The sequence below is a fragment of the Schistocerca gregaria genome, chromosome 4 (genome assembly GCF_023897955.1).
Source record: "Schistocerca gregaria isolate iqSchGreg1 chromosome 4, iqSchGreg1.2, whole genome shotgun sequence".
Lineage (NCBI taxonomy): Eukaryota > Metazoa > Arthropoda > Insecta > Orthoptera > Acrididae > Schistocerca > Schistocerca gregaria.
This window is the reverse complement of record NC_064923.1, coordinates 328,357,489-328,383,035: the sequence shown is the minus strand read 5'-3', so window position 1 is coordinate 328,383,035 and position 25,547 is coordinate 328,357,489. Positions and strand designations below refer to the sequence as shown.

Sequence of the window (25,547 nt, the reverse complement as noted above, 5' to 3'; positions counted from 1 at the left end):
CAATTCTATTCAATACCTCTTCATTAGTTATGTGATCTACCCATCTAATCTTCAGCATTCTTCTGTAGCACCACATTTCGAAAGCTTCTATTCTCTTCTTGTCCAAATTATTTATAGTCCATGTTTCACTTTCGTACATAGCTACACTCCATACAAATACTTTCAGAAACTACTAACTGACACTTAAATCTATACTCGATGTTAACAAATTTTTCTTCTTCAGAAATGCTTTCCTTGCCATTGCAAGTCTACATTCTATATCCTCTCTACTTCGACCATCATCAGTTATTTTGCTCCCGTAATAGCGAAACTCATTTACTACTTTAAGTGTCTCATTTCCTAATCTAATTCCATCTGCATCACCCGACTTAATTCGACTACATTCCATTATCCTCGTTTTGCTTTTGTTGATGTTCATCTTGTATCCTCCTTTCAAGACACTGTCCATTCCATTCAACTGCTCATCCAAGTCCTTTGCTGTCTCTGACAGAATTACAATATCATGGGCGAACCTCAAAGTTTTTATTTCTTCTCCATGGATTTTAATACCTACTCCGAATTTTTCTTTTGTTTCCTTTACTGCTTGATCAATATACAGATTGAATAACATCGGGGAGAGGCTACAACCCTGTCTTACTCCCTTCCCAACCACTTCTTCCTTTTCATGCCCCTTGACTCTTATAACTGCCATCTGGTTTCTGTACAAATTGTAAATAGCTTTTCGCTCCCTGTATTTTACCACTGCCATCTTTAGAATTCGAAAGAGAGTATTCCAGTCAACATTGTCAAAACCTTTCTCTAAGTCTACAAATGCTAGAAACGTAGGTTTGCCTTTCCTTAATCTTTCTTCTAAGATAAGTCGTAAGGTCAGTATTGCCTCACGTGTTCCAATATTTCTACGAAATCCAAACTGACCTTCCCCGAGGTTGGCTTCTACCAGTTTTTCCATTCGTCTGTATAGAATTCGTGTTAGTATTTTGCAGCTGTGACTTATTCAACTGATAGTTCGGTAATTTTCACATCTGTAAAGGCCTGCTTTCTTTGGGATTGGAATTATTATGTTCTTCTTAAAGACTGAGGGTATTTCGCCTGTCTCATACATCTTGCTCACCAGATGGTAGAGTTTTGCCAGGACTGCCTCACCCAAGGCCATCAGTAGTTCCAATGGAATGTTGTCTACTCCCGGGGCCTTGTTTCAACTCAGGTCTTTCAGTGCTCTGTCAAACTCTTCACGCAGTATCGTATCTCCCATTTCATCTGGATTTACATCCTCTTCCATTTCCATAATATTGTCCTCAAGTACATCGCCCTTGTATAGACCCTCTATATGCTCCTTCCACCTTTCTGCTTTCCCTTCTGTGCTTAGAACTGGGTTTCCATCTGATCTCTTGATATTCATACAAGTGGTTCTCTTTTCTCCAAAGGTCTCTTTAATTTTCCTGTAGGCAGTATCTATTTTACCCCTAGTGAGATAAGCTTCTACATCCTTACATTTGTCCTCTAGCCATCCCTGTTTAGCCATTTTGCACTTCCTGTCGATCTCATTTTTGAGACGTTTGTATTCCTTTTTGCCTGCTTCATTTACTGCATTTTTATATTTTCTCCTTTCATCAATTAAATTCAATATTTCTTCTGTTACCCAAGGAGTTCTACTAGCCCTCGTCTTTTTACCTACTTGATCCTCTTCTGCCTTCACTACTTCATCTCTGAGCTACCCATTCTTCTTCTACTGTACTTCTTTCTCTCATTCCTGTCAATAGTTCCCTTATGCTCTCCCGAAACTCTGTACAATCTCTGGTTTAGTCAGTTTATCCAGGTCCCATCTCCTTAAATTTCCACCTTTTTGCAGTTTCTTCAGTTTTAATTTACAGTTCATAATCAATAGATTGTGGTCAGTCCACATCTGCCCCTGGAAATGTCTTACAATTTAAAACCTGGTTCCTAAATCTCTATCTTACCATTATATAATCTATCTGATACTTTCTAGTATCTCCAGGATTCTTCCATTTATACAACCTTCTTTCATGATTCTTGAACCAAGGTTAAGCTATGATTAAGTTATGCTCTGTGCAAAACTCTACCAGACGGCTTCACCTTTCATTTCTTAGCCCCAAGCCGTATTCACCTACTATGTTTCCTTCTCTCCCTTTTTCTACTACCGAATTCCAGTCACCAATTACTATTAAATTTTCGTCTCCCTTCACTACCTGAATAATTTCTTTTATCTCATCATACATTTCTTCAATTTCTGCATCATCTGCAGAGATAGTTGGCATATAAACTTGTACTACTGTAGTAGGCGTGGGCTTTGTGTCTATCTTGGCCACAATAATGTGTTCAATATGCTGTTTGTAGTAGCTTACCCGCACTCCTATTATTATTTTTTTTTTTTTTTTTATTCATTATTAAACCTACTCCTGCATTACCCTTATTCGATTTTGTATTTATAGCCCTGTGTTCACCTGATGAAAAGTCTTGTTCCTCCTACTACCGAAGTTCACTAACTCCCACTATATCTAACTTCAACCTATCCATTTCCCTTTTTATATTTTCTAATCTACCTGCCCGGTTAAGGGATCTGACATTCCACGCTCCGATCCGTAGAACACCAAGTTTTCTTTTTCCTGATAACGAAGAGGTGTAGGAAGAGTGAATGCGATATAGGTCAGTGTTCTTATGTCTAGTTTCATCTGTGTAATCTCTGTGTGGGAAATTCGAACCAGAATATTCATAGTTTCTGCCCTGAAAGACATTTCTTAAAGTTTTAAAGCAGGTTCACTTACGATGCACAATACCTACCTTAGTGCACCTACCAGTTAAGATTTTTCAACGAAAACAATCAGTTTTTGACAAAATAATTTAATTGGATAGATAAAAAGTCTACTCACCAAGTGGCCACAGAACACATTCATAAGAGGAGGTTGTAATTAGGCGAGCTTTCAGAGCCAGTGGCTTCTTCTTCAGGCAGAATGGTTGAAGGGGAAGGAAGAGGGGCGAAGGGAAAGGTCTGGAGAGGTTTAGGAAAAGGGGTAGATTTCAGAAAAGTCACCCAGAACCGTAGGTCGGGGGAGACATACCACACGGTATGAGAAAGATAGAGTGATTGTTGGGATTGCATCAGACGAGATTTGAAAAACTGGGAGCTTAAAGGTGGAAGGCAGAGTAATATGCAAGGCAGAAATTTCTGCTTAAACCTCATGAGATAAGAGTGCAAAGCTAAGTGCATTGTACGTAACAGAGGTGGACGTTGAAAAATAGCCTGTTAAGACAATTTAAAATGCAAGAAACTAAAATGGGGTGAAGAAAATAGTAGTTACTGTGAAGAAATGCTGAGACAGAATTACTTAATATAATTTAATACCAGGTGGGTGGCGTGAATCGAGGACGTTGTAGCGCTAGTTCCCAGGTGCAGAGTTTTGAGAAACTGGTGCCTGGGGAAAGAATCCAAATGCCGCGTGTGGTGAAACAGGTACCGAGGTCACGATTGTCATGTTGCAGAGCATGCTCTGCAGCAGGATGTTGCGTGTTGCTAGTATACACCCTTTGCCTATGCCCATTCGTCCTAAAAGTCAATTTGGTGGTAGTCATGCCAATGTAAAAGGCCAACAGTGTTCACATAACAGCTGGTATATGACTTGTCGTTTCACAGGTGAATATCCCTTTGATAGTACATGTTTTACCAGTTACAGGTCTGTTATAGGTGGTGGTACAAGGGTGCATAGGGCAAGCCTTGCAGCTGGGATGATCACAAGAGTAGTGGCCATAGGGTAGGGAGATGGGTGCAAAAGGAGCATAGGGTCTGACAAGAAAATTGCAGAGATTGGAAGGGCTAAGAATAGCTGTTCTAGGTGTGGAGGGCAAGATTTCAGACAGAATGGATCTTACTTCAGGGCACGATTTTAGAAAGTCATGGCCATGTCGAAGTTGCTGATCTGTATATTCCAGACCAAAATAATACTGAGTCACCAGTGATGTGCTGTGAAGTTGTTTTTTGGAGGGATCAGCAGTACCGGGATTGGGTGTAAGTCCTGGGAAATCTGCTTTTGAACTAGGCTTGTGAGGTAATTATGTGTGGTGAAGGCTGAGGTAAGAAAGGCGGTGTAGGAAGTACTGTTGTAAGTACTGTTGTTTGTTGGTAGGTTTAATGTGGGCAGAAGTGTGTAGCTGGCCTTCAGAGAGTAAGAGATCAACTTCAAGGAAAGTGGCATGGGATTCAGAGTAGGACCATGTGAAATTACATTGGGGGAAGGTATTCAGAGATTACAGGAATTTTAACAGGTCAGTCTCGCCATGAGTCCACATAGCAAAGGTGTCATCAATGTGTCTAAACCAAACCAGGCACTGAAGGCTTGTGGAGCCCAGGAAGGCACCCTCAGAGTGACCCATGGAAAGGTTGGTGTAGGAAGGAGCTGTCCCGGTTCCCACGGCCATACCTCTGATCTGTTTGTGAGTCTGCCACTCAAAGGTGAAGTAGTTGTTGGTGAGTAGAAAGGATGTCATATGCTTGGAATCAGGTCGGTGCTGATTGAGAAAATGTTCAGCAGCAGAGAGACCATGTACATGGGGGATGTTGGTATAGAGGGAGGTGGCATCAGTGGTGACGAGTAAGGTGGGAGTTGGGCGGGCAAAGATTTTAGACAATCCAAGAAATGGTTGTTATCCTTGATACAGGAGGGGACTCTTTGTACTACAGGTTGCAGGTGCTGGTCCCCTCCTACATCAAAGATATCAACCATTTCCTAGACCTCTAAAATCTGTGCCCACCCACTCCCACCACAAACCTTGCTTGTCACCATTGATGCCACCTCCCTACTTTCATCTTTGCCATGTGGACTCTGTTAAAATTCCTGGTATGTCTGGATACTTTCTCCCAATTAAATGTTCCTATTTTGAATCCCATGCCAGTTTCCTTGATGTTGATCTCGTTCTCACTAAAGGCGAGCTACACACTCTTATCCACATTAAAATTGCCAACAAACAGTGCTTCCATGTTGACAATTGCCATCCTTTCCGTGGCAAACATTCCCTCCCATACAGCCTTGGCATTCTAGGCAAATGTGTTTCTTCAGATGCAGACTCTTTACAGCAATACACCACCATCATCACTTCAGCCTTCACTGCTCATAATTACCCCACAAACCTAGTTCAAAAGCAGATTTCCTGGACCATCGCATCCAATCTTGGTACCACTGATCCCTCCGAAACACCTTTGGAGCACACCACCGGTGACTCGGTGTTATTTTGGTCTGGAATGTATTAAACAGCTACTTCGACAGGGCCACGACTTCTTAAAGTCATGCCCTGAAGTAAGATCTATTCTGTCTGAAATCTTGCCCACCACACCTGGAATAGTTTTTTGTTGCCCTCCCAATCTGCGCATTGTTCTTGTCAGACCCTATGCTGCTTCTGTGCCCATCTCCCTACCCTATGGCTGCTACCTCTCTGACCGTCCCCACTGCAAGACTTGCCCTAAGGAAAGAACATTTACTATACAGTTTAATGAAATACAGTGCCAGTGAGCTGCCTGGCTTTGTTTGACTTAACTGAGTGAGTCAGTGTCGATGTCAACTGAACTTGTTGCTACATACACAGTTTTCCAGGTAAACATCAGTAATTCGTTTTCGCATTAGTAATTCAATGTAATTCATCTGACCAAAAAGTTGTTCACGCGTAAGTGTTCCCAAATAATGAAATAATTTTTAAAAAGCATGTTTGTAAAATGCTGCATATTTCTTCTCCAATCTGTTTTATAGAACTCTTTCAGCCCAACATGGTTAAATTTCTCTTTTAACTGTGCATCACATTACATTTTGTAGCATCCTTTTGTCAGTATCCCAGTAGTGACCTCATGTCTACAGAGAATGAAGTAGCAGATGCAGAAAAAAGCAGACGATGTTTCTTAAGATCTTGAAATCTCTTTTCAAATTAGTATTTCTTGTCAGATCCTAAAGAAGCATCTTTAATCACTGCCACCTGTGTGATGTCAGATTGCTTTGACATTGTAGGAAAATGTATGAAGGTTTTGGTTCTTAAGTTGTTCCCAAAACTTGGTTTTGTTTGGAATGCGGAAGTAAGATCATGGATGTCATTAATAAGCTGATCTTTCCTTTGGAGTTGTGTATTAACATAATTTAGGTGGCTAGTTTTATCGGCAGAGGATGCAAAATGGGAAAGCCATTCTTTTATCTTCGAACTCCACAAAAAAATAGTTTACAGTTCACGTGTTGTGGAGAAGTTCTTAACTGCTCTGTAACTTTCCTCTTCTTAGGTCATATTTGTTTACTAGGTGACGCCATATCAACTTTACGTCTTGAACGGAAATGCCCAACTGCCGCATCAATGGCATTTGATTCCCAGTTGCGGAAAATTTTTAAACAAATGTTTGTGTTTTATGGGCATTTTGAAGCAGAGGGTACATGAAGATAGAAAAATAATTTGAAATTATTTTCTTTTAACAACCTGGTGATTAGTGATTTATATCTGCAATGAAAATTGGATTTTTTGTGTTATATGTAATTAGAAATGAGAAGACATGCAGTTTTCATAAAAATGACAATTAAATATGTGCTAATCAGCATATATTTATATGATGTAGATATTTGAACTGAATGGAAAGAAAGTAATGACCGAAAATAGACTTGAACCAGCAATTACCAATCTCAAGCACTCTTCCCCCGCTGCCTCAATCTTTATATATTTCAAGCTTCATGGAAGCCCTTGTAGAGCATGCTGCTACTATATTGAAAAATATATGTCAACTATGCACCTCTGTTTAAAAATACAACCCACCTGGGAATCAAGCCCTGGCCCTCGACATGGAAGGCTAGCATCGTACTACAGAGGTACACTGTTCGTAGAGTTATCGATCTTTCATTTGAGTGTTGTACACACTTGGGAAACTTAATAGTCTGCTCTCTTCAGAATTTTTTATAGTAGTATAAAACTGCTTAGAAGCCTAAATGGAAAATTTAGAGCCCCATTTAGACTTTGTGTTTCTTAAACTATTCTACATTTCAAGTCTATAGCATTATTAGTTTCTGTAAGTAAGATAGAAACACAGATGGATGAAATTGCACTAGGAGTGTCCTTTTTGTACCTTTGTAATGCGGAATCTGTAAACTCCATCAGTAAAAACACTTTATTACAATAAAGTATTTATTTTGTACTACTAAAATTAAAAGAAGGTACTGAGACAGAAACCATTGCTAATGTCGATTGGTGTACCTTCTCACACGCAAGCCTACTAGAATTAAGGACAAGCATCACAGATTAATTGTAAAAAGATAAAATCTGGTGTTACGTACCTGAAGCTGAATTAGGTCTATTGCAATCAAACTTTACAACCGGTAGTGTTGTGAGTTTGCAGTAACATTAAATATGAAATGTGTTAGCTATTTCTGGTGCTTGTCTCACTTGCACACAAACATATCCGGTTGTACGATACATACTACTGACGATTGTTGTTTTTTGTATCATCAAGGTGGGCTATATTTTCTTAAAGATGGTGTGCGGGCTTTTTAAAGATAAGTCCAACCTAGTGATACCCCCCCCCCCCCCCCCCCTGCAAACAGGAATATAGACGAAATTCAAACAATTGTTGGATCAGTGAACTGAACATTCCCATTCTAACTGGATATGATAGGAAAGACATTTGATGGAACTCTTTTTTGGGGGGTTTTATGTGAAATAAAAGTTAAATTTTTCTTTCATATAAAATTGATCCATGGGTCAAAAATTAGTGCTAACTGTTGTATAGCACATGCTGGATCCTGGCAAAATTTGTTTATCACTGTGCATATGTACAAACATTCTGTAAAAGTGAGTGATATGTTACCAACTGGCCATCACAGTGGAATCAGACAGTTGATATTAGCCACACACTGATATTAACCCCTATTGTTGCACTTCTTTACAGTCAGCTACACAGTTCGCTACATTGTGTGTAATGGACACACCATTTAGGTGTACAGTGCAGATCTCAACCCTCTGGCTCAATTTTAAACAGCTGCAGCTGAAGTTGTCACATGATAGGTGAAGTCTCATGAGTGGTCTTTCCGCTAAACTCACAACTCACAGGTCCACTGTATTTCTTGGGACATTGCTGCAAATCGTGGGGATAATTTTCCGCTACTGAAAATTAATGAATTCCATTTCTCTAACTGCCTTTAGCTGAGCGAGTATGGAAGCTTTCAAACAATAGAGATGTTTCCCAGAGGTCAGTTTCGCTAATAGTTCTAGATTGCACTTTAGACTTGTTGATGAGAATGATGGATGTTGCACAATGGCCTCTCCCTGTACACTGCTTCTCCTGTACATTTTATCTAGCTCTGCAACTGATGTACCACTCTCAGTCAAGAGGATGGTGACGTAGCAGACCAGCCATTTCCTTCAAGAAAAGTGTGCCTCCACTACTGCCCCTCTTCTGTGCTAGATCACCCTGTCACCAGCCTATTTACTACCTTTTTGTGCAATTTATTAGACGTGTTAGAAAGATGTCTTGTACTTTCAATGCTTACGTTTGAGTTTTCCTCACTTTCCAGATCAAGATAAGGAGAATGACATCAGAAATGCACAAGCAACCCAAGGTGTGATACAAAGGCGGCGGCGACCGAAGCGCAGGTCAACTGGTGTTGTGCACGTAGACATGGATGTGAGTGGTTTTTTTTTTTTTTCCGACATGACAAATATTGTGCGCACATTAATGTGACACTATTATTTTTAAAACAAAATACAAAATAAAACAACCATATAATTCTCCCGGAAGAAATGAAGTTGATAATGTATTGGTCTATATTTTAGAGATTATTTGAAATTCTAGTGCAGCTATCCCGCTCAGGAAATCAAAAAATCCCTTAAGTGTTGACAATGAAAAGTGAGTTTTATGGAAGACAATCTTCACTGGTCTTACGTGTGCTCTAATGAATAGACAGCCTTTGCAGACCCCAAGATGCCAAATATAACATATGGAAATAATTAAAAAGTAAGTGTTCAGATTTTTTTTTATTTTGTTTATTCGCAGGAAATTGATCCTGATCGTCAAGATGCCCTAACTGGAGGGGAGACACTTGACATTGCGAAAGGTGCAAATGATGAGGTAAGATAGTCTGAATCATTCAAAGAAGTTATTTAAATTGGTTGAAATGCCCCTTCTAAAACTTTCTGAATATGATTATTATTTCTTCTCCTTGTTTGCTTTGCTTGGTCAAGGGAAGCACAATATCTTCCTCTCCACCCTTATTTTTTCCTCTGTTTCTCTTGGTGGTCACTTCATTCATTCTGGAACTCCATTAGTACTTTGTTTTAATGGTTTTCTGTCTTTGTGTTTTTCTCATATATTGTTGGTATGCTTAACTTTTGTTGAAAGTTTAAATGTACTTCTCTTATGGTTAATTCCTGATTTGAAAGAAATGTTTGGTTATATGGTCTTTCTGTGTGTTGACCTTGACTGACCAGCCTGACTACCATTTGACCCCATTTAATGGTCTTCGTATTCTCTCTTTCTCACAACAGATAGTCTAGGTGACCTGCCTCTCCTCCTTGACCTTTCCAACCTATGCACTCTTCTCTCCAAGAAAGAAACTAATAGTAAGAAAGCTAGGACACTGTCATGTACTTCTTAGTCTCCTGAAGGTAACTGATTACCAACTATTACCTCATATAATTGTATAGATTTGTATAAAGGAGGGGAAACACTTAACAGACATAAAAAGCTGAAATTATCTGACCTGCATAATACAAAAGTAGTAACAAGCCCTTTTCTTTCAGCAGCTTTCTAATATTACACCACATTTTACAGAAGATAAAAGTAACAAATTTGGCTGCAGAGAAGTACTTTGTTGTTCGTGTTTGTAAAAAGTCCACCAAAAGTCCTCATTAGTTTGCTCATTTCTTTTAAATTTAAGTCCACAGTTATTGGACTTGGCAAAATCAAAGAGAGAATGGTCAGTTGTGACCAGATCTAGGTAGTTCTGTGAGCCAACATTGATGAACAGTAATTGCTTAGTGGAATATGGTATGGGCCAACATTTTTTCATGCTGCTGTCATACACTTCAGAAAACTCTAGAATTTCACCCTCTAGTATCCGTAATTCTCGGTTTCCAAAGTAGCTTCTTTTTCCTTCAAAATTTCTGAGGACGCTTTCTGTTTGACAGTGTTTAGTAGCATTAAACAAATGTTTAAATGGATTTCATAAACACTATCTTTTTCTCTTTAGGTGAGATACCATATCACTCATGTGTGCCTAATGTTGATTCTGAATTGTTGGTAGTAGCCTTTGCAGCCAAAATACAGTGGCCTCATTCATCAATAAATATTAATTGGGAGTCAGAAGAACTGTTTTGGTTATGTTCAGTCTCTCATTAATCTGTTATCTTCACTTACTAGTACAAAACCACCACTAGTAAGCAAGCTTGGCGCATTTTCCCACCTTATTCATGTGTATATTCAACAATTTTTTTGGGCTGGAACCTGTGCAAGGTCATAAAATGATTCCCTTTATATTTCACAGGTTTTTGTCCATAGTGTCACAAACTTGTACAACAAAAATGCATTCGGTTTGTCTGCATATGGCATTCTTCAGCCAAAAACTTCTCTCATACTACAATACTTTCAATTTGCCATAATGTACAGAAATTATATGACATACCATGTTCTAATTAACACTGTTTTGTGGTAGTGCAATAGTTTGTCAAGCAATTGTTTAATACTTCTAAACACCTGTGAAACAGAGAAGTCTCCTCAGAAATATCAAATTAAAAATAAGCTACATTGGAACTTGAAATTATGAATATCACATGGGTGAAATTCTGGAGTTTCCTGAAATGTATGACTGCAGCAGGAAGCAAATGTTGACCCACAACATATTCCACTCAACAGTTAATGTTCTTCAATGTTGGTTCACAAAACTGCCTAGCATACAGTCTATATCTCATCACGAATGACAGTTCTCTCTTAGATTTTGTAAAGTCCAGTAACTGGATTTAAATTTGAAAGAAATGAGCAAACCAATGATAATCTTTCTGGTGTACTATTTTATGCTACTATCAATGTCCAGCTGTTTAAAGTTATTGTTAATGTCAAGCTGCAAGTCTGTGTTACTGCTGTTCAGGACATTGATGAAATGAGCACAGTTGTGATCTTTGGCCCTTTCTAAGTAAACCATCGTTATTAATGTGAAATCATCCTGTGGATTCTACAGTGAACAAATGTTTAATCCAAGGGGATTTATAGGCCTAGTTCTACGTGTGGTGGATGAACATTAAAAAGAAAAAGTTCGATTCTTCAATGACTGTATTACTTTTGTAAAATAAAAAAGAAGCCGTCTTCAGTTACGAATCACGATTCTTAATTCAATGCACAATGCTTTTGATCACTCTGCATTATTTTTTGACTTTAGCTTAATACTGACCCTTCCAGCATTTCGTAGGTATACTATAAGTGGCACATTGAGACTAAAATTTTTGCAAAACTAAGAAAATACTGAAAAATTACTTAATGTTTCCAGCAGTGGTTATGTAGTTTTTAAGTCTGTATCAGTAAGTATGTTAATACACATACACACGTTTTTAGTCCTACAGCACGTTTGTAAACATATTTCATAACACCAAAGAATATCGAAATGCATATACGTATACACAGATTTTATTTATAAGACAATACAAAGATATTATGAATAACAATAACACTATGCAACAGTCAGCAACCATTCAAATTATCTTAAAAATTATGACAATTAAAAAGTGTTGAATGATGGCGTTTTTCCAAAAGCCACATAGCTGTATCAAGGTGTTTTATTCACAACTGCCGGTTTCACAGTAGTATAGACGCATCTGCAGGTTTATCCATCAAGAATACACATGACTGTGTGAAATTTTTTGCGTGTTAGAACTATAGTGTTAACATTGAACAAAAAATGATGACAAATACTCTCAGTAATTGTATTTCCATAATGTAGGTGGACAGTTACATAGTCCCAGCTTTTGGGTAGTGATTAATGTCAAGAGTCAAACCACAGTGGTGGGTTGTTACAATAAAATTGCTGTTAAACCCTATTCATTTCACATCTTTTGGATGATTTTTCTTTGCATTACAGTTTTTGTAATTGTTCCAAGAGATTAAGTTTTCTACCATTGCTTTCAACTAAGTAGGAAATGCTTGTGAAGATAACATATTGTGTCAGTTGATTTTGCCATAGTGCTTCTATTATTATTTTGCCTATAGGTTGTTGCCTAGTCTGTCAGTTGATTTTACTGAATTAGTTCTGCGAGTGTTATCCACATAGCTTATGTTATAAACACTTTCTCCAGGAAGCTTTTTTTTCCCTCCATTTATCCTTGAGGACATTTGTGAATAGATTAACAATGTCAAATGATGCAAATCTAGCTTCTGTAGGGCTTTCTGTATCTTGTATTTTTTTATTGAATATGTGGCTTCAGAAGTGTAAAACTCCCAGAGGATATAATTTTATACTTGAAAGTTTGTATTCTGGTGAATTCATAGACGTTACAAACAATGTGATCGGAGAATTGGGTTTGTGGATTTTTGGTTGTGCTCAGAGTTAGAGGGTGGTAGGATTCATTAATGAGCAACTTTTCATTTGGTTTATCAGATAGGAGTAAGTCGCATTGATTAAGCATTTTCTGGAATTTAGTGGTTGTGTTGTGGTTCAGTTCAGTAATGTTCCCGTGCATGTTCGCATTTTCATCAGAGACTGCCCCAGGGAAGTGCGATAGGACTGCTGCTGTTATTACATAAATGATCTAACTGGCAATGTTAGCAGCAATCTGATGATGGTGTGGTGTACCGGAAGGTGTCATTGTTGAATGACTGTATGTGGGTACAAAATGACTTAGACAAAATTTCTGGTTGGTGTGATAAAATTTCTGGTTGGTGTGATAAATGGCAGCTAAATCCAAATAGAGAAAAATGTAAGTTAATGCAGATAAATAGTAAAAATAAACCTACAGTATTAGTAATGAGCTGTTTGACACATACATCTTGATTAAATATTGAGACATAGGTCATGTTACAAAGCAATATGAAATGGAATAAGCACATAAGTGTTGAAGAAGGGAAGGCAAATGGTAAACTTCAGTTTATTGTGATAATTTTAGGACAGTGTGGTTTATCTGTAGAGGAGACCGCATATATAACACTAATGTGACCCACTCTTAAGTATTGTTTAAGTATTTGGAATCCCCACTAGGACAGATTAAAGGAAGACAGCGTAGTAACTCAGAGGCAAGCTGCTAGATTTCATACCAGTAGGCGTTAGATGCTTCTGGAACTCCAAAGGGAATCCTTGGAAGGAAGGAAAAATCCTTTTAGAGGAGCACTATTCTGAAAATTCAGAGAATTAGTATTTGAAGATGTATGTAGATGCAAAGGCAGCTACTTCTTTGTGTGACGAGTCTCAAAACAGGGTACAACACACAATGGTACATTGCAAGTTTTGCAATGGGATCTGGTTTCTCAGCATACTTTCTCTTTCTTGCAAAATGCACATCTGTGCATTAACATACTTTTCTTTGAATGTTCATTTACAATAACATCTGGATAATGCCTCCCTGAAAATCGTAAAAGATTCTTGTCATCAGAGTGCCTTCCCCTGCCAGCTTTCCTCCATTTTCTTCCCTATTTTTCTACAGCAAGCATTTGTAATTTGACTCAAACTCAGTTCCTCCTCGTTTCAGTTTCTTCTGTAGTTTTGACATGTTGCGTCTGTTCTTATGAACAGTGCCAGGTGAGGTTTTTCCTTGGTTGTGAAGCCAGAGAAACAGGTCTGACCTGGAATACCAGTTGTTGCATACAGAGTATGTCCCTCTCCCAGTTACATTCTCATAAGTATTTCCACTACATTGCCATGTTTGTTTGGCTTCCAATAGATTGCCACACTTGTCTAAATTGTGGAATCCAGTGTCTGTTGTCACGCTTGTACATTTAATAAAATTCAGAATGTACCTAGCCTGACAGTCACACAATACAAATGTCTTCATTCCGATCTACTTCGCTTGGATAAAGTAATTGTGTAAAAGATAACAGACCTTTGAAGAACAAGAGCTGTTCTCCAGTACAAAGATTTTGATGTGCACTAAATGTATGGAATTCATCAACAATATTTTTAATTTGAAACAAACTTTCACCTTTTGTGCCAACAGAGTTGTCACTAAAGTGTAGTGTTCTCAAAAGTAAAATTAAACAGTCTCTAAACAAAATTTTGCTGAAGACCGCAGTGTTTAATAATATGTATCTGGACCAAAGCTCACTAGTTTCGAACTTTTTAACTAGGACCACTAGAAGGCAAATAGCAACAAAGCAGTAAAGTGCCTTAGATACACTAGCTTTACACTTTTGATAGTTGACAATTCAGGTTCTGGAGTATTTGCCCTTGTGTGTACACAAGACTAATTTGTTTCATCTACTATAAACTGCAGTAGGTCTTCTGACAGAAATATCATTTAAAAAAAAGACAGAATGCTAAAGTCATTACCCAGTTGACATTTGTGTTCCCAAGCAGTCTCCAAACACATGTCTTAATGGGTGTAAATGGGTTTGCTTCCAGTCAAAAGTGTCATTAATGTGTGCTCTTTTCCAAAGCTTTTAGCTATCATTTATTGGCACTTCAGACTCCAAATAACTACTGACTGCACCTCTTAAAGAAACATAAAACTGGTGTGCTGTAACCGGCTGATGATGTACAGGGCTGAGGACTACCATTTCATGATTCTCTTGAGGACTTATCACCGCTACCGACATCAGAGAATTCACACCTAGTATCCACAGGATATCTCTATCTGTGCTACCACAGTGACACGACATTTCTCTCATAAAACAGCAGAAAGCAAAGTTAAAAACTGCTGAAAACATGCAAGGTGAAGTTGAATTCTGCAACAAGGGACCACAACAGCAAACATAGACGCACACTTCATCTATGCAACAGGAACTCTGAACAGAAATCGGAAGAGCAATGCAGAAATACAGCTCTACTTCTTTTACATGTCTGTCTGGAGTGCACAGCTATGTGTGACTCAGTGTAATTAAATTCGAACACATCAGGAGGAGCCAGTGGCTCAAAACACAACACATCAGTAAAGCTACGAAAAATGTATGGGTGCATAAACTCTTCAGTAGCACCAGGGGAGTGGTGTAGCAGGACAAGTGAACATTTCCACAGCAGTCATAAGGTTAATAGATACAAACTAAGTAAAGTCTATAACAGTCTCTCTGCACTCCACATTAAATATAATGGTAGAAAGCTTGATCTTCTAGAAAAATTAGAAGTAATATTACAAAAAGAAAAATCTTCCGTTTCATAACATACAGTCAATTCTTATATCTATGCAAATAATTGTTTTGCACATGGCATCTGTGTATAATTAATGACACAACATCCTTGTATGATCATACAAATAACATCATCTGTGTATGTGAAAGAAGGTAGCATCTTAAAATTGTTTTGAATTGTGCTTACAAATGTGCTGTAGGACAGAAATTGTGTATGTTTACTAATACTGTATTTAAGAACCATATAAGCACTACTGCAAACAGTAAGTAATTTTTCGGTGTTGTTGTAGTCACAATGTGCCACTTTGTAAGGTACTTACGTAATCTTAAAAGAGCCAGTATTATCTTCCAAGTCAAAAAGTAATGTACATTGATCAAAAACTTGAAGATGAATGCCCAGTGCTCAAAATACTTTGTGCAATGAATTAAAAATTATAATTTGTGACTGGACGTGGTTTGTTTCATCTTTTATGAAAACAAAGTATTAATGTAGTATAAAATATACCAGTTACTTTCTTCAGATACAAACCACTAAACGTAAGTTGAAAGTAAAGGAAATTAAATAAAATATAACATGTTGTTACCTGTCTGCATTTTGATTACTGCAGTTAAATTCTCCATCATTGTTTAACACTTGATTGATCACCGGCTGAGGCAGTGCAGTGCCCAAGGTACTAGACTCGAATGAGGACTGGGTATGATATACACGCTTCTCAGGTTTCTTTAAATTGCTCGAAGCAAATGCCAGTGTGGTACCATAGAAAGGGATTGCGTAAATCCCTTCCAAATCCATCTGACTTTAATGACGACATTAAACTATAGCTTTCTATAATTTTATAATTTATCCTAATAGTGTGCATGCGTGCATTCGTGTGTGGGTTATATACAGCATCTGGTTTCCTCAAAGAATCGTCCAAATATATTGGCCATCTGTGGCATTTCTTCTTCTTCTTCTTCTTCTTCTTCTTTTCTTTTCTTTTCTTTCTCTTTTTTTTAATATATATATATATATATATATATATATATATATATATATATATATATATATATATATATATATATATATATATATATAAAGATTCCAAGACTTACCAAGCGGGAAAGCGCCGGCAGACAGGCACATGAACAAAACACACAAACACACACACAGAATTACAAGCTTTCGCAACTGGCAGTTGCTTCGTCAGGAAGGAAGGAAGGAGAGGGAAAAATGAAAGGGTGTGGGTTTTAAGGGAGAGGGTAAGGAGTCATTCCAATCCCGGGAGCGGAAAGACTTCCCTTAGGGGAAAAAAAGGACAGGTGTACACTCGCACACACACACACACACATATCCATCCGCACATACACAGACACAAGCAGACATATTTAAAGGCAAAGAGTTAAGGGCCCTTAACTCTTTGCCTTTAAATATGTCTGCTTGTGTCTGTGTATGTGCGGATGGATATGTGTGTGTGTGTGTGTGCGAGTGTACACCTGTCCTTTTTTTCCCCTAAGGGAAGTCTTTCCGCTCCCGGGATTGGAATGACTCCTTACCCTCTCCCTTAAAACCCACACCCTTTCATTTTTCCCTCTCCTTCCTTCCTTCCTGACGAAGCAACTGCCAGTTGCGAAAGCTTGTAATTCTGTGTGTGTGTTTGTGTGTTTTGTTCATGTGCCTGTCTGCCGGCACTTTCCCGCTTGGTAAGTCTTGGAATCTTTATTTTTAATATATTTTTCCCATGTGGAAGTTTCTTTCTGTTTTATATATATATATATATATATATATATATATATATATATATATATATATATATATATAATATACCAACCTCTGCTTAAATTACATTGAGCAGAACTTCTTGCTGAGTAAAGAAACCACCATAGGGTAAATCTTGGGTTTTCTTGGAACTTTGTCCAGCTTAGTCTTCCAATTTATCATGGCTGCACTTTGTTAAGGAAGTATTAAACAATAACCGTTAATGTTAACATCCACTTTCCACTCACCATGCACAAGATGTACTCCCTAAATAAAGATTCATTCACAAAGTATTCATCAGGTGACTGATAAGAAACAGGCCTAAAAGACTTTAGTATGGTGTTTGTAGCACATAAAAGCAAGAGTTCCATAATCATGTACTAGGCTACTTGATAGATTTTTTTCTCTTCTCTTCATCTTACTACAAATTCTGTCATAATGTGAAGGGTAGAGGCATTGTATAAACGACGTGTTGTAAATAATCCAGAGAACAAATTCCAGAATACATGACTGCTTGGAATTTTCTGATTAACAATGCATACAGCCTTTCAGTTGCCAATTCATTATTATTATTATTATTATTGTTATTATTATTATTATAGTCTGCATAAGCACTACAGCTCATTGTTATGTGCTTAGTTTGAGATTTGTCTTCTCAATAGCCATACCAGATTTTAGGCTTACAGTTTTAATGGATTTTAATGATATTGCCTTAGCTTGTGATGGATGTAACACATTTTACATAATGTAATTAGAGTGAGGAACAGTTTTTATTTTCCATTTAGGAATTGAAATCACTTCATATTCATAATTGGGAGCAAGATACCACTTGTTGTTAAAAAAAAATTTGGTTGACTCCTTGTTCTTCTGAAGAAGATACCCTTATCAGTATCATATCATGGTCAATTCTAAAATTAAATGAACATCAGCAACTAATGAGCTGTGTACTTCATTAATTGAAAACTTAATCACAGTTGCTGCGCCCATGTTAAAGACTCAGGCTGTTTATAAAGTCATTAGCTTGTGTATTTGAACACATGAAGCCGCCTTGTTCCTTTTCAAGCCACCAACCTGATTTTCTATAGCCTCCATCGCCTTCTTGTTTGTTGTCTGAAGGTGAAAGTCTTAGGCCTATTCAGAATTTGAAGGTATTGGCAAAAAAGGTTAGATCCACTTTTTTGCACATTTATTTTGCTCAAAGGTTCTATTTTTTGGACAATTGCTAATTCATAGTCTCATCAATAACTAGTTTCTCAAGTACATAAGATTTGTAGTGCATAAAATGAAGTCAGCACTCACAAACAAATAGTTACTGAGGCACAAATTCATGAGCACAGTCCCAGAATGGGCATTTGTTCTAACAAGTCAGTAACCTTTTGAGTCCCATCAATATGAAAAAATATGTAAGTTTATCACATAATTAACCTTAATTATCATAGTAAGCAACAAGTATAAGAGGAAATTATCAAAAAGTAAACACTCAGTTGTTTTAAGATGGTTGCACTTTATATTATAATTTTAAAACATTCACAAAATTAACTATTATCATTATGGCAAGCGACAAATGCAAGATGAAATGGGCAATGAGTAAATAGTTGACTGTTTTAAGGACATAACTGTTTCCAAGCACCCGACATTTTGTGTGATATTTGAAAGCAAATTCACATTTTTCCTAGACACAGCTCCCCATCTTGAAACTTCCATGCGCTCTTAATGCATAAAACAAATTACAGTCGTACATAATAAACAAAAAGGGCCTGAAATCTGAATCGAAACTATACATTGCCCCAGTTGTTTCATTTCTAAACCACTCGTAAAAGCAGTAGTACAAACTCAAGTCTACATAACTGTAACTGTAGACAAACATACTTTCACACATACTTTCACTTGCAATATGGCAACTTTATATATATATACATAATATTTTGGAGGGAAACATTCCACATGGGAAAAATATATATAAAAACAAAGATGATGTGACTTACCAAACAAAAGCTCTGGCAGGACGATAGACATACACACAAAATTCGAGCTTTCGCAACCGGCGGTTGCTTCGTCAGGAAAGAGGGAAGGAGAAAGAAAGATGAAAGGATGTGGGTTTTAAGGGAGAGGGTAAGAAGCCATTCCAATCCTGGAGCGGAAAGACTTACCTTAGGGGGGAAAAAGGATAGGTATATATGTCTCCTTCCCTCTTTCCTGACAAAGCAACCGCCGGTTGCGGAAGCTCGTAATTTTTTTGTGTGTGTGTGTGTGTGTGTGTGTGTGTGTGTGTGTGTGTGTGTTTGTTTGTTATTTTATTGTGCCTGTCTACCGACACTTTCCCGCTTGGTATATATATTAAAAACAAAGATTCCAAGACTTACCAAGCGGGAAAGCGCCAGTAGATAGGCACAATAAATAAAACACACAAACACACACACAGAATTTCTAGCTTTCACAACCGACGGTTGCTTCTTCAGGAAAGAGGGAAGGAGAGGGAAAGACAAAAGGATGTGGGTTTTAAGGAAGAGGGTAAGGAGTCATTCCAATCCCGGGAGCGGAAAGACTTACCTCACACACACACACACACACACACACACACACACACACACACACACACCTATCCATCCATACATACACACACAACCAGACATATTTAAAGGCAAAGAGTATGGGCAGAGATGTAAGTCGAGGCGGAAGTGTGGAGGCAAAGATGATGTTGAATGACAGGTGAGGTATGAGTGGCGGCAACTTGAAATTAGCGGAGATTGAGGCCTGGTGGATAACGAGAAGAGAAGATATATTGAAGGACAAGTTCCCATCTCCGGAGTTCGGATAGGTTGGTGTTGGTGGGAAGTATCCAGATAACTCGGACGGTGTAACACTGTGTCAAGATGTGCTGGCCGTGCACCAAGGCATGTTTAGCCACAGGGTGGTGGGAGGGTGCATAGGACAGCTTTTACACCGGGGGCGGTTGCAAGGGTAGGAGCCAGAGGGTAGGGAAGGTGGTTTGGGGATTTCATAGGGATGAACCAAGAGGTTATGAAGGTTAGGTGGACGGCGGAAAGACACTCTTGGTGGAGTGGGGAGGATTTCCTGAAGGATGGATCTCATTTCGGGGCAGGATTTTAGGAAGTCGTATCCCTGCTGGAGAGCCACATTCAGAGTCTGATCCAGTCCGGGGAAGTATCCTGTCACAAGTGGGGCACTTTTGGGGTTCTTCTGTGAGAGGTTCTGGGTTTGAGGGGATGAGGAAGTGGCTCTGGTTATCTGCTTCTGAACCAGGTCGTGAGGGTAGTTGCGGGATGCGAAAGCTGTTTTCAGGTTGTTGGTGTAATGGTCCAGGGAGTCAGGACTGGAGCAGATTCGTTTGCCACGAAGGACTAGGCTGTAGGGAAGGGACCGTTTGATGTGGAATGAATGGCAGGTCATAATGGAGGTACTGTTGCTTGTTGGTGGGTTTGATGTGGACGGATGTGTGAAGCTGGACATTGGACAGATGGAGGTCAACGTCAAGGTAAGTCTTTCCGCTCCCGGGATTGGAATGACTCCCTACCCTCTCCCTTAAAACCCACATCCTTTCATCTGTCCTCTTCCTTCACTCTTTCCTGACAAAGCAGCAGCTGGTTGCGAAAGCTCGAAATTCTGTGTGTGTGTTTGTGCGTTTTATTTATTGTGCCTATCTACCGGCGCTTTCCCGCTTGGTAAGACTTGGAATCTTTGTTTTTAATATATATGAGGCATTTCACAATCTCCTATAATCACTTAGGACAATATTATCATTTGCCATTGCTTTGAGCTCTAGAAGTGTTTGCTACAATGCCCTACATTTGCAGAAGTACTGAAAGAATATAACACACACAGATTTTAATTGCAAAAAATGGATAACATATGCCAATTTTGCAATGCAAAAATATTCATACAGAAAGAACAGGAGTCTGTTTCATGAATGGAAAAATTTGATTACCACCACTGGAAGCACCTCCGCAGGAATTTTTACATTACTTGATTAGGGAAACTTCAGAATCAAAACATTTTCTTTTCTGGTTCCAAACGACTACTTTCACTCTCAGTTCAATCAACACTAACAGAGATTAAATCGGTTAAGTTTTTATAAATCCTTTACATTTTTTTCTATTCAAGGAAAATCTATCAGAACTTTCGATCATTTCTAACACTACCCAACAAAGATCATAAATTTCTACAAATATATTTCATCGGAAAGGAAGACACAGAAATTGATCAACGATGCACAAACAACGGTGGACATTTTTTGAGACCAGTAATAGTCAAAGACGTACAAAGGATCTCACACGAATACAATAAACTGAATCACAAACTCAAAACAGCATTAGAGTGAATGAGTTCTGCTGAGTATAAAGTTATAATTCAGCCAATTTTGTAAAACTCATCACAATTTTTATGCATAACGCACGTCTTCTTTTTTTTCTAAATACACACTGGATGCGAAATTCGTATTTTCATTTCAAATACAAATTCTCCATGTTTTATGAAACACTGTTCATAAAAGTAGTTTAAATTAAGAAAACATAATAATTTAATTTTAAGACAAAAATGAAAAGCCAAATCTTCTTTATTTGGACTATGTCCATCGTTTTATACCACAGAGGTAGATAAATATTGTAGAAACGTGAAATGATTATCATTTTCACAACATCAAGCACGTCATACAAATGTTGCATTTTTATCTTTGCTACTGTACCATTACAATATGAGCCCAACAGAATTGATCTGAAGCCGAGCTGCAGGATTTGGCCCGAGAAATACCAAGACTGTTAAGCTGCCAGATGTACTGGAACTAACGCACACAGCTTTTTCACACGTCACTGCCGAATGCTGCCGGCATATAGAATGGCTTGTCATAAAAGAAGTAGCGAAAATACTGCACCCGGTTGGCTTCGAGGAGTCTGTTGTTGATAGTCTTGTTATCCAGAACTGAAATGTATTTCTTGGGTTCGGATAAGGAAGGAGGTAAGAGATTACCAGATGACTTACTGTAAGTAATACCGTCAGTGGCTTCAATATTTAACTATATGTTGAAATCCTTCAGTGCTCTCTTACGTTACACACAGCTTATCCAGAGCAATTACCCTGTAGTAAAGTCAGGAATTTTCATCATTCTTGTTTTTAATTACAATAGTACGTTAGGTAGAAATGATAACATGTTGCGATTTTCGTCTGTTCGTCTAAAGAGCATATTGTGAGAGATTTACAGTGTATTATTTCATTCTGCTTAAAAATTAACGTAAATGACATTCAAAGCTGTATTGCTCCTCTGCTTGTCTCTTTTTTACGTGCGATTTGCAGCTGGCCACGTCATTGCAGGCTAGGTGCACCAGCTGACCGGCCAATGCTGTCAAAGTTAAATGTGCCAGTAAAGCTGTTGTCCCGTATTATCACTAAGTTGATATGCGCCTGACGCACAGCACAAAACGTTCCCTTATTATCAAACTTGACAGTACTCGAGGCAGTTTGGCTGCAGGCCCTGGAGAAAGTGGACTTTCTTTTTCTTGCCACAGCTGGAAAGGGAGTACTTGAAGCTTTCAAAGCTATGTCGTTTAATTTCTGGATCTTGCATATTGATGAATAAGAATACTTATCAAAAATGGATTGTCGATGAATAAAAAAATAATACAATGTGAAGTTGCAAGTCAAAAAATGTGTAATTGTAATGGCTTTTAATAGTACAAGACTTGCCTGTGGTTTCGAGAATGTCACTATGCTAATAAAAAGTGTTTTTACATTATTTTACAGTACAAATATAAAATTCTCTTAATATTATAAAACATAGATCACCATAATGCAATGCTATGTTGCTTTAGAATGTTTAAACCATACAGTGCATACTGATGCATATATGCATTGCCACTCAGTTTCCATCGGCATTATTGGTTCCTTTGAAAGGGCACGGCCGATTTCCTTCCCCATCCCTCCCTAACACGAACTTGCGCTCCGTATCTAATGACCTCGTTGTCAATGGGACGTTAACAGCACTAACCTAACACTAACCATCGGCATTATAAAGCAGCAATAGTTTTTTAAGGCTCTATCCTCACAGCACTGGTATATTGCTGAATCATCACTTTGTTTTCAATCTAGCCAGTTTTCATAATGTCAGTCTCCTGTGCGGTGTAATCTTTGGTGTACATTTGTACAATCTTAGTGTTGAATACTGTGTGTTTGAATAAACAATAATTATTGTTGTAGCTAAAGGTAAGCACTAAAATAATGTTTTGTTACGCTAATATGTACATTTTATACACAAACAAGTCTGAATGTGCTACGCTTCAAACCAATATATTCATGAGCTTTCAAAATTGCTTGCTACAGCTTAATGAACTATTGTACAAAATGAACCAAGAGACTGTTGCACCCTGCTAGTTTGGTGGATCAGACAGAGCTGATTGTCATAAATCACCACCTTTTTATTATGGAAAAAGTCAACTACAATCAGCTGAGGAAATGTTACCGGTGGACAAGGAGCTTCTAAGACATAGATCTGGGCTTGATTTTACTGAAGATGCCAAGATTAGTCCATATAGTAATGCCTGTTGATGACATAATTTTAATTTCTGCAGAGGACTTGCTGCAACCCATTTGGTAAAGGAAAACGTGCAGTGAAGAAGGCTTTAACACCAGTAACCATTGCAATGTCTGACAAGTTGACATTACCAACGAAGTTTTTAAACCTGGTTCACCCAAAAAGAATCTCCCCACCAGGATAAGCTAGAATCACCATCCACTGAAGACTTTGATGTTGTTGATGCTTGCTTTACTGCTAATACTTCATTATCATCTATTGGAAGGTCACCATTAAAGCTTCAACAGATCAGAAAAAGGGATTCAGTGGGATACATAAAGCACAAAGTTATGAAAGCCCAAGGCAACATTACTAAGGTAATTGCCAGCTGGTATTAGCCAAGTAGATGTTGCTCAAATGCAAACAGAAGAGTGCCAAAAATGTAAAGACATGGACATCTTAATTGAATAACTTAAAATTAAGCTTCAGACTTCAGGCAATTGCAGTAAAGGTCAAATTTTGACCATGGTCCCAAATAGGTGACTACTGAAAAAATGTTAAAGAATTTGCTGTTTCAACTAATGGCGAAGAAGGCTGGGAAACTGAAGATGGAAGATGGGATTTTGGCAACATCTGCAAACTGAAAAGGGAAAAAGCTCAGAGTTGAAGTAAAACAAAAATCTTCACGTTTATGTCCTTGCAAAAAGGACTGTGTTGCAGTGAGAATAAATGGGGAAAAGATTCACAAGCAGAAATGCATACTCCTTTGTAACTTGAAAGAAATATTAGTTGCATATTGTAAGCAATAGGGAAATTAACTGAGATTCTCTAAATTTTGTGAGCTCAGGTCAAAGTGGTGTACTGCCGTTGGTGCTTCTGGATCACATTCAGTATGTGTATGCACAATTCATCAAAATATCAAATTAATGTTGGCTTCAGCAACATCCATCCAAGATGACTACAAGAATTTGATGGAAAAAAACTGTATGCAGTTTGGAATCAAGAGTGTATGCTGCAACTTTGTGAGGAATGTCCAGGAAAAATGCAACCAGAGGCTTTTCTTGAAGATGCTGTTACTGACTCTGAAGAAACAATGGAATACAACCAATGGTCCATTCTGACAGAGACACATTGTAGACATGTTGGAGAACTGTTGAAAATTTAATGGAGGCACTGATTATGTAAATTATTGGTTTAAGACACCATCACTTTGTGTCAAAAAACCAAAGTTTATACCTTTAGCAGCTAAAAGGAAATCTTGCAGAAAATAAATTAGATGGAGTTTGTTGTTCAACATGCTGTGCAGGGATTTCATTGGGAGAATAATCAAGCCACATTACATCCATTTGTTGTTTAGTTTGGTGGCAAAGAATGTTATGGTATTAGCATTTGTATGATCAGCAACTGTCTGTCATGATACCATTACTGTTCATGCCTTTCAAATAAAGTTAATAACATAGTTAAAGACAAAGATTGAAAATGTTAACAACATATATTACTTTAGTGATGGTTCAGCTGCTCAGTATAAGAATTTCAAATATTCCATCGATCTATGTCTGCACTAAAGGGATTTTGGCATCACAGCTAAAAAGAATTTTTTCGGAACAAGGCATGGTAAATAGCTTTGTGGTGGCATTGGAGGAACAGTAAAAAGACTAGCAGCCTTTAGGAACAGTAAAAAAGACTAGCAGCCTTTGCTAGTCTGCAGAGCCTCTCAGGTAACCAAATATTGACTCCATACAATTTGTTAAAATTCTGTGATGATCTTATTACAGGCATAAAGTTTTTTATGCACCAAAAGAAGATATGGAAAAAATCATCCTGATCAAGAAACGAGTTTGCTATGGGACATACAATAACTGGAACAAGAGAAAATTGCAAATTTAAGCAAATTAATTGTAATCAGCTCAGAACAAGCAGTTTCCAGTGATGCTGCAGCATTCAGTTCATGCCTTCGAATCGGATGAAAATATTCCAGTAATCCCAGTTGCGAGTTTACAACCAGAACT

General features: G+C 38.0%; 1 protein-coding gene across 24 annotated transcripts in view; it reads left to right on the top strand.

The window, feature by feature from the left end:
• The window catches only part of LOC126268007 (protein phosphatase 1 regulatory subunit 12C), a 319,893-nt gene that overhangs the window by 210,561 nt on the left and 83,785 nt on the right, over window positions 1–25,547 (top strand). For all 24 annotated transcript variants that reach the window (XM_049973411.1, XM_049973403.1, XM_049973415.1 and 21 more), the window contains 2 exons: window positions 8,541–8,650; window positions 9,020–9,094. In XM_049973411.1, coding sequence (XP_049829368.1) covers window positions 8,541–8,650; window positions 9,020–9,094 — 185 coding nt within the window. The remainder of the gene's footprint in view (window positions 1–8,540; window positions 8,651–9,019; window positions 9,095–25,547) is intronic.